At 38.1% G+C, this 10,665-nt stretch overlaps 1 protein-coding gene across 1 annotated transcript in view; it reads left to right on the plus strand.

Moving 5' to 3' along the window:
• The window catches only part of CYYR1 (cysteine and tyrosine rich 1), a 110,868-nt gene extending 102,701 nt beyond the window's left edge, over positions 1-8,167 (plus strand). Inside the window, 1 exon segment of the mRNA XM_017856437.1 lies at positions 5,750-8,167. Coding sequence (XP_017711926.1) covers positions 5,750-5,883 — 134 coding nt within the window. The 3' untranslated portion in view covers positions 5,884-8,167.
• The last annotated feature ends 2,498 nt before the right edge of the window (positions 8,168-10,665 follow it).

The raw sequence follows: 10,665 nt of genomic DNA on the forward strand, positions 1-10,665 counted from the left end.
AAAAAAAAAAAAAAAAAAAAAAGGCTTATATGCTACAAAATGTTTTATTTTATTTATTTATTTATTTATTTGAGACGGAGTCTCGCTCTGTCGCCTGGGCTGGAGTGCAGTGGCGGGATCTCAGCTCACTGCAACCTCTGCCTCCCGGGTTTACGCCATTCTCCTGCCTCAGCCTCGGAGCAGCTGGGACTACAGGCGCCCGCCACCTCGCCCGGCTAGTTTTTTGTATTTTTTTAGTAGAGACAGGGTTTCACAGTGTTAGCCAGGATGGTCTGGATCTCCTGACCTCGTGATCCGCCCGTCTCGGCCTCCCAAAGTGCTGGGATTACAGGCTTGAGCCACCGCGCCTGGCCGCTACAAAATGTTTTAAAGAGTTAAGAATAAATAATAGTTTGAAAAGTGGCTATGAAGATTATGAACAGCCTGAGCACCTCCTGGCCCTATAGGTGGTAGGATGTGGGAGAAAAAGAATAGCTCTGCTTTGGTAGTGCTGCTGAGGAAGCCATCCTCTCCTGGAAAATCAGATTTTAATTAGAGTAAAAAGGTGATGTGAATGTTCCTTTCCACTTCCTGAGTTAACCGTCTCATGCATCTTCTTTCATCTCAAAACTCAAAAATCCCCTCAGCTTTCTGACTCTCAGTAGATGATTTCTCAGCAGATCTAATTTCTCAAGAAAACAGACAGGGTCAGAAGAGAACTCTCATTCTGAAAGCCGGAGTTGCACAGTGGAGACAGCGAAAGAGGGTGAGGTGACAGATTGTGCTCCACTGAGCACAGTGAAGCGGGTGGGGAACGTCTGGAAAAGTAATAAATCAATGTGCAAAGCCTTCCAGAATTAAAGGTCTGCAATAAGGAAACCTGTCTTTCTCATGATGACAGAGGCATGTGAGGCTTGATGGAATTTATCTTGATGCTATCTGAGTGGAAGGGGAACAATAGGTTATACTATATATCTTTGCATATTAAGCCATTGTAGAGGATAAATGGGCAGTATTGAGTTTATGTGGCTGGGGATGGGGGTATCGGAGGTCTTGCCAGGAGCTGTGTGGGCCTTTATTTAAACCCTCTGTTCTGGGTGGGGTTAGGACAGTTTTGAGTAGTGGGCTTTGGGGGAGAGTAGATAAGAAGGTTTACAATAAGAAATTGTCTTTAAATATAAGGCATGAGATTCATCAGTTCTACCAGGTATTAAAACTATTTAAAATCAGTAGTAATTAAACTGAGGTGTGTCTGGTACAAAAAGATATACCTTGGTCATTGGAACAGAATAGGTAGTTTAGAATTATATATACTCTAAAGGAGACATAGCCAAAGGATGTAAAATGTGAGGATTATTTAATAAGCCACATTTAGATAATTTGGCTTAACCAAAATCGAAATCTTAGAAAACATAAACTTTGATGCAAAAATATGCCAAATAAAATAACAGATGTAGAAAAGCATTAAATATATAAATTTAAATAGGTAAACTCAGAAACAGGACAGTTATGTATCAACTATCTGAAAAAGACTAACTTTTAAACTTGGAAACAACACAGAAGAGACGTTTTCAGTGAATAACCATGTGTTTTGTTATGCATAGGTTTAAACTTCAGAATGTCAGTAAGGTAAAAATTATATAATAAACCATTTTGACGAAGGGTTTTTATTAAAAGACATATAATTTTGTGTACTTTTTAATATTTTACTTATATCTTGATTGAAATTAAGATCATCATTTAGAAACTCACCAGTCCAGAACAACAGCACAAAATTCATTCAATATGAGTAAAACAGTGCCAGACCTAGCTATTAGCAAAGAAATTATCAAGTAAAATAAAGACCTAAATTTTTCACTTCATTTACTAAAATATTAAATGGTAATATACTTGTATACCCTTACAAGTTGAAACAATTCTTTTGAAAGTAGTTTTATAATGTGTTCTAAGCAATAAAATGTATGTGTTATTTAAGCCAGCTAATTAATTTCTGGAATTTTATTCTTAAAAAAATCAAAATAATAAAAAAGTCTATGTGTAAGGAGATATTCATCACTACATTAATTATAATAAAAAATTAACCTCAAAATAGTGAATGGTGGATGGAATAACTTCTAAGGCAGCCATTAATAAAGCTTATGAAGAATATGCAGCAGAATGAAAAGACTTATGTTATAATACAAAGTATATATAATATATGATATATATTATATATAATATATAATAAAAAGTATAGACCATGCTCTGTGACTGCAAGGATGCAACTACACACAAATGACTAAGAGACAGTATACAAAGATATTATTTGTTAAATTGGGGTGACAAAATTATGGATGATTTTCTTCTGCTTCCAAATTTTCTGAAATAATCGTGAAGTGTTTGGGTAACACCATGCATCTTCCCACCACATTAGCTTTCGAAATATTGGACTGAGTGGATAGAAAACATTACATTTCTTCTCCGAATTTCATGGCATTGCTAAATGTTTTAAATACTGTAGACAGCTATATCAGACATTGAGGATAAATGGCCTATTTACTCTACTTAAATAGGAGATTAGAATATTGGTTATGAAAAGATTTCAAAAGCACCATATCTCCAGCTGCATCCATATAACTTGTAAGTATGATTTGAGCTGTAAAAAAAGAACAAAACCTCTTAGGATTAATCAGGAATTCTAAAATTGATACTTTGAAAAGTTTACTTCCAGTAAAACTTTATTATGTGCAAGAAAGAATGATAATACAGCCAACAGTTATACAAATATTATTTCAAACATCTTCCAGTGGCTATTAGAAAAGATATGCCATGTTTATTTCTTGGTGGGTAGTCCTCAAAATACCACTTTTTAATATTACATCAGAACTTTATCGAAGTTCAAAGATTATATGAATGAAAGACCACTGTCATATCTTAGATTTTCATGTTCAACATGCAGCTGCATAAACCATAGGGATTCTTGCTGAAATGTCCTCCAGCAGTTTTTATGCAGATGGCAGAATATAAACGCTTTGTTAGAGATGCATAAACACATGCCATGGCTTCATGACAGAGAATGATGTAGAGTCAATCTGCAGAATCAGTTGGTGTGTGCTCCTCAAGTGGGAGGCAGGGAAAAGCTTTGGCAGAAAAGCAGCATAGAACCACATGCTTATATGAAACGGTGCAAAGGGTTTCCTGCTGCAACTTCCTATTTTCCATGGAGGCTGCAGTGTTTCATTCTTGGCTTGGATGAAGTTTATTATAAATCTCTTTGTCTCAGTGCTCCTAGATGTAATGAAGTTGAGGAGTGGGTATAATGCAGAGGGAATGTGTATTTAGACTCCACAGGACTTACTCCATTTTGTTGCAGGAAACAGAGCTTGGAGTAGCCCAGCCTCCAAGGGTCTGAGGGAGCATTGGGGAAACTGTATGTATGCATCCTTGCTGATTTATTTACAGAGCTATGTTCTTGGCTGAACACCCTCAGCCTGCCCAGCCCACTAGAGACTTGCAAGACTTTTGCTCCATAAAGGAGTGCTCAGGGGACATCCCACTCAGTTCTATGGTTCCATCTTCCTCTTCTCTTCAGTGGCTCAATTCTGCTTCCTCACATCCTCCAAGTACAGGGCAATCAGTAAGTGATTCAAATCATCAAGCTCTTGGCAAAGATAGGCAAACTAAAAAGATCCAGAAGAAAATTGTATTAATCCATTCTCACACTGCTATAAAGACATACCTGAGTCTGGGTAATTTATGGAGAAAAGAGGTTTAACTGACTCACAGTACCACTGACTGTACAGGAAGCATGGCTGGCGAGTCCTCAGGAAATTTGCAATCATGGCGGAAGGTGAAGGGGAAGCAAGCATATCTTCACGTGGCCAGGAGAAGAGAGAAAGAAGGGGGAAGTGCTACACACTTTGAAACAACCAGATCTTGTAAAAACTCACTATCCTGAGAACAGCAAGGGGAAATCCACCCCCATGATCCAATCACCTCCCACCAAGTCCTTCCCCCAACACTGGGAATTACAATTTGACATGACATTTGGGTGGGGACACAGAGCCAAACCATATCAAAAACATAGCTTTTGTCAGCATATCGGTGGAAGCGCTATGTATGTCTATGTCTGTTTATCAGAACACTGTCAAATTCTTATTGCAAAGAGTACAAATTAAGGTTCATGCAAAAGCAATCGCAGTTTTGCAATTACTTTGACGGCAAAACTGCAATTACTTTTGCATCAACCTAATAGAAGACATTTAGAAAAGTTTGTTGAAATGTTGTCTGTTCTTTTCTGCCACTCTAGTATTAAAAGCTTGCCCACTTATTTGCATTATTATGACACTGGTCTTTGATTTGGGTTACATTTGCAGTAGACAATTAAGGCATGTCCGTTTCCAAGCAGAATCAGGATCCTGAGGATGATTCAACTACTGGCAATTCATCAGATTAGTTGCTGAGGGAGTTGCTCAGATGTTGCAAAATGATTCAGTTCTTGGAAGCACAGATAAATTTCAGCTCAAGGAGTACTTCTCTTTCAACACTAGAGAAAGGAACTGAGACCACTACAAAATAGACATTTATGCATAGTCATAAAGTGTATTAAAAGGTAGAACAGAGGATACTAGAGGCTGAGAACGGTAGGAAAAAGGGATGGATAGGGAGAAATTTGTTAAGGGATATAATATTACAGCTAGATAGGAAGAATAAGTTCCAGCGTTCTATACCACTGGATGACTATAGTCAATAATAATATAGTTTCAAATGGGTAGAAGGAAGATGCTAAATGTTCCCAGCAAAAAGAAATGATAACTGTTTGAGACGATGGGTATACCAGTTACCCTGATCTGATTATCATACATTATACATATCAAAACATCACTATTTACCCCATGAATATGTACAATTATTATGTGTCAATTCAAAAAATAAAATAATTTAAAATTTAAAACTTTTAAAACACTGACATATGGTACAGTAAAAGTTAATTTAAGAAAATTTTCAAGTAAGATGCAGAAAATTAAATTATTCATCTTTATTTCCTAACCTATTTGTCCTCCTTTTTTGTCTTCTTCTTCATATTTCTGCAATAGTTCCACCCCCCTCCAATTATAGGAGTCCTGTACTGGGTACCCAATACCTCAATCCCTTCTTTCACTTTCTACCCTTTCTCCACACACCCAGTCATCATCTAAAGACTTGGTTGCTCCAGGACTGTTAGGATGTTTTTCCCTTCACTGTCATGAGTCCCTTATCATTCCCTCACATATGCCATTACATTGTTGCAGCTTTGCTTTGATCTGCCTCTGCCTCTGTCAACTGCTGAGTGCTCTTCCCAAAGCATATTCACTACCATGATCAAAGAATCTCTGATAACTACATGTTATACATTCTACATTGCATTCAGAGCCCACCATGGTGATACAACTAGACTCCTCATTGTCTTTTCCCATTCTCCCTTTCATGCACGTTTTGCTTGAGCTGAAGGGCTCTCCCGCTTCAGTGCTTTTGATCAACCTGAATTGTCCCTCAGCTTCTCTTTCTGCCCCTTCAGCATCATATTTTCAAGAAACTTTCTCTAAACAACCAATTCTTAACACTTTGACCCATGATACCACATTTTAGAGCACTCACCCTTTCATACATATGTGGTCTTGACCTAATAAAACTAAGATTTTTGCAGCCACAATTTATGTCCCTTCCCAAAGTGTCTAGCCCAGTGGCTTCAACACAGTAGAAATGCAAATATTTGCTAACTCCCTGATGTTCTCTTCCCCTTCTTTTTCAGCAGCACCACCTCCCTACGGTTACGACCATGAGATGGAACACTGTGCAGACTTGCCTCCTCCATACTCCCCCACCCCACAGGGCTCAGCACAGCGTTCTCCACCCCCTCCTTATCCTGGAAACCCAAGGAAATAATCTATCTCCCAGAACAGAACATGTGCCAATGGGTGATCTTGCCTGGAATAAAATGCCTCTACTCAGAAACAGGCAGGAAAGAATTGCTCCAAGGAATACTTTTTGGGGTCAGATAATATGTCAGGTGGAGTATCCCTGCTAGGAGATACAGGGTTTCTACCCTGCTCAAAGCTGACCCCATCTGGAGTATTAATGTTTGGTTCTATGGAACCACATTTCAAGAGATCCACTGATCCACCTAAGCACATTCAGAGAAGAGTAATGTAATTGACAAAATATCTGATAATCATGTTGTTTAAGGCCAAGGTGAAGGAAGTTTCAGTATTGATCCTGGAAAAAAGAAGATCTAAGTAGGATGGGAGAATGATTTGGCCTACACAAGGAAGCAACTTTATTCTACGTAGCTTTAAAAGTCAGAACTAGAATTGTTCATTCTTTCATTCATCAATAAATGTATTTTAAGTGCCTAAGAGCTTACTATGTGCCTAGCACTGCTTGAGGTCCTGGTGGAAGTTACAGGATGGGTGCTCTGGTTTTAGTACAAGAAAGAGTAATGACTAGATTGCTTTGTGAAGCTCTTGGTAGAGACATGCTCCAGAAGGGATAACAAAATCAAACAGTAGATGGGTCCATTGGGCCTCAACAGTTCTGCTCGTGTTTTAGGTGGGTGTGAAGTGAATTTCTATGTGTTCAATAGTGAATACAACAGAAAGAGTTGGATCTTATTTATTTAATTACGGAGTTAAAACAAGACCAAAAAGACTCAACAACCACTTGAAGCCAAGAACTCTTCAACGCCAGCTACTATCACCTAAACATCATCTGACTGTATAGTGGATCAGAATAAAGGTTATTCCAACTGTGGGGAGAAAACAAAATTGTATCAAGTTCCACAGGTAGCAGATACATCACTTCTGAGTAAAAGATGAGAAATCAAACATTCCCACAGGATTTCAGGTCAGGGAGCAAAAATCTCAGAACTTGACCATGAAGATACACAACAGGCTTGCAAAAAGAAGGAAGAATGGGAAATGAAGTTCAGATTCCCTTCTGTGGAAATCTTTGAAACTATTATTTTTTTCTTTTTGTAAAATTTTGATAATCTATTCTCTTAAAAAAGTTAGTAACAAAATTAAGATACTGACATCAAACTGTTGCCTTTTGCCAAAATGCAAATTTTATGAAGTGCCTACCTTTATATGTATAATAAATAATTCTAATGTGCTGTATTTTGCTGTGAGTGACCTTAACATTTTATATTTTTATATGAGTTGTTTCAGGTATTTATAAATATTGTATATTGAACATTGGAAATAGATGATTAGATTTTTGTGTCATTTTACGATTAAATCTAAAATGTTTAATCCAATATCATCATCAAAATTCAGTGAAATCCCAAAAAGTGCCAAGAATTTTGCTGAATTAAGGAATCAAATGAAGCATTTTAAGGTTTAAGTTATAGTACCTATACTTGCAGATAAGAAACTTACTACATCATTATAAGTAGTATATATGACTTTCAAATATCTATATTAGAAAGATATTGATCTGACTGAAATATAATCTACCTGCCAGTAAGGTCCAAAGGCTGAATTTGTTTTGAATGACTTCCTTGATTTTTAAGCACTGATTATTTTCTTATACATGAGGATGCGAAGCATTCAGGAGTTTCAGCCTGTTCTAGTGAGGGGCTCCCCGATTTACATAAAGTTTTCAGCACAATTTTAATAGTACCTATGCTTTAATTTATTTTTCTTCTGCATGTGGTCAGACCCAATTACACTGCAGCTATGACTCTCAAAGTGCCAGGGTCCCTGTGATGATTCTGAGAATGCTGAATACAAATATACCATATATTCTTCAAGAAAAATGGAAAGGAAAGACCAGCAGAAATAGAGTTTTATCATCTTCACCATCAATAACATTTATTGCATACCTCCTACGTTCTGCAAATTTTCCCCAAATAGAAGCCAGTTCAGTCCACACCATCTCTCTTCTTTGAGTTGTTTATGGCCTCCCATAAGGCATTTTACAAACCCATAAGCCTACAATAGATGAGTATTTTTACTATTTGTATTAAGTGTCATAATAGCATAAATGCGCACATTACAAGTATAGACTGTTGGAGTTCACTGGTTGTTTTCATAGATGATGATGCTTGGGGAAAAATAGTATAGGATGTGAAAGCTTTGAATTATGGTTATTTAAAAAACTAACATTTGCTGTGGCCAAAGTGTTTACAATAAGCAATAAAATGAAAGAACCTATTATAACGTAGATTATATTTTCATTGTCTTGTGTCCATTTTTTTAACCCTCTATTCCTGTTGACTTTGCCTCATTCTTCTGTAAAGGAAACACAGGGCTGGAGCCAGACAGACTTTATGTTGAATCCTGTCTCCTGCCTGAGTGATCTGAAGCAGGCTACTTCATCTCTGAGATTCAATTTTCTGCTCTGGAAAATGTAAATAATATTATCAATCTCATCGCATTCTGCAAAAACTGGATGAATATATACAACATTCTAAGTATAGTGCCAGGCACATAGAAAGTGTCCAATAAATATCAGCCCAAAATAAATTAACAAAACAACAATACAATGAGAACAACCTCTAGAACTGTATTATCCAACACAACAGTCACCAGCTACATATGGTCATTTAAGTTTAAATTAATTGAAATGAAATTAAATGAAAAATTTACTTCATCTGTCTCACTAACCCCACTGCAAATGCTGCATAGCCTCATGTGGCTAGGGGCTACCTACATTATTGGGTAGTGCTGCTCTAGAGAAATCTATGCAAAAACACAGTGAAATAGCAGGAAGTCATTGAAAAAGAGACCACTCCAATCATCTCCTCCAGAAGAAACTATGGACTTTGTCAGCTAATTGTGATGTCTTTCACTTATGTGTGTGGAGAGTCCACTCCCATGGAAGCAAGGCCGTAACTTGTGTGGGAACCATGAGCAGTGAGAGGGTTATCTGGCCCTCTCCAGAGCCATGGGCAGGAAAGCTGTTGCAAGAGCTGAAGGGCTGATGATAGGAGAGAGACCTTAGACCTGATGTTAGAGCTGGTGAAACAGAGCCGCAGCCTGTTCTCAGAGTCTAATCAATTCTGCAGCTGCCTACCCAGCTTCAGAAGGCAAACTGCCACTACAGGATCATCTGGGGCTACCTACATCTTCCTAAGGTGTAGGCTACCCTTCTGTTTTTTCATAATCTTGTTCCCACAACCAAATGAAGGCAGCACTCATCATACATCCACTCTACTTGTCCTTGTTTAACCAAACTCATTTTGCCAATTTTTGGTTGTAGGTGAGGAAGGGACTGGGACACATAAGACTATATATGAAGCTCATCAAATAGTGGAGCTCTGGGTACTGTTGTTTTAATTTTTCACTTAATTAAAATGACCTAACATCAGCATGCCAAAGTCATATGGTCACCTTGTTAATCACCACAGAGGCATCTAAGGACTACTATGTTCTCAATCAAAACCTATCTGTAATGCATAGTTTTTATTCTCTGATTTGGGGCCCAAGCTGCATGGCATATGGCTGAACTTGTACAAGGGCAAAACTCTTCGGGTGCAACTGTACTGTGTAGTATGGTTAGTTTAAACAGTGTCAGGACCTCCAGAAAAGGAAAGTGACATGATTAACTATAAAACAAACCACAGGTGATTCTGATTTCCAGCCTAGTTAACCCCACTCAGGCTTCTAACACCCCTCTAATGCAGAGGACAGAACCAAGGCTTCAGAGTAAGGGAGACTTTGGTTCCTCTCTCATCTCTGTCATCTTCTAACTACATGTTCGGAGCCAAATAACATTTCCATAACCTCAGTTTCATCCAAACTATATAACTAACACCATCCTTGCCAGGTGGTTGCAATGATTATAAACAGTATATGAAGAACATCTGTCACAAAGATCACCTGGGTTGGTGACTCTGACAGATGCAACTGAATATACATATTCTCTTTCTTTTATGCCCCACTCCCAAGCCTTACCACTTCTATAAACAGGTGCGTTCATTATCCATTGCTGTGTGACAAATTAACTCAAAACTTAGTGGCTTGAAACATGTATTATCTCAGTTTCTATGGATCAGGAATCTGAGGGTGGCTTATCTGGGTCTTCTGACTCAGGGACTGTCACAGGCTGCCGTCATCTCAATGTACAACTAAGAAAGTATCTGCTTCCAAGCTCACTTCCATGCATGGTCATTGACAGGATTCAGTCCCTCCAAGGCTTTGAGCTAGGGATTTCATTTTCTCACTAGCTATTGGCCAGAAACCACCCTCAATTCCTTGGCATATGGGCCTCTCCATAGGACAACTTTAAATATGTCAACTTGCTCCCCTAGAGCAAGCAATCAAACAAGAACCATGGAGTGGAAGACAGTGCTAGAAAGACAGAAGCCACAGACTTTTGAAATCTAATATTGGAAGTGATATCCATCACTTTTGCCATAATCTGTTCTCTAGAACCAGGACACTAAGTTCATCTCACATAAAAGAGAAGGGAATTACACAAGGACATGGAAACCAAAAGGCAGAGAGCTTTGAGGGCCATCTTAGTAGTGGGTGTACCATAGCAAAGATATTTTATCTTATTCTCCTTAAATTGATTATTTAGAGTTTAGGCAACGTAGAAAATAATACCTTCGTTCTAACGAGAATGCACCAACTCAACAGCTGAAAGAATCCAAGGCCATGCTTGACTGTGATCAAATTGCTTTCATTTAACCGACAAGAGCAGAATGGAGCTGGCAACATTCAA

The sequence above is a fragment of the Rhinopithecus bieti genome, unplaced genomic scaffold (assembly GCF_001698545.2).
Source record: "Rhinopithecus bieti isolate Rb0 unplaced genomic scaffold, ASM169854v2 scaffold_1295, whole genome shotgun sequence".
Taxonomy (NCBI): Eukaryota; Metazoa; Chordata; class Mammalia; order Primates; family Cercopithecidae; genus Rhinopithecus; species Rhinopithecus bieti.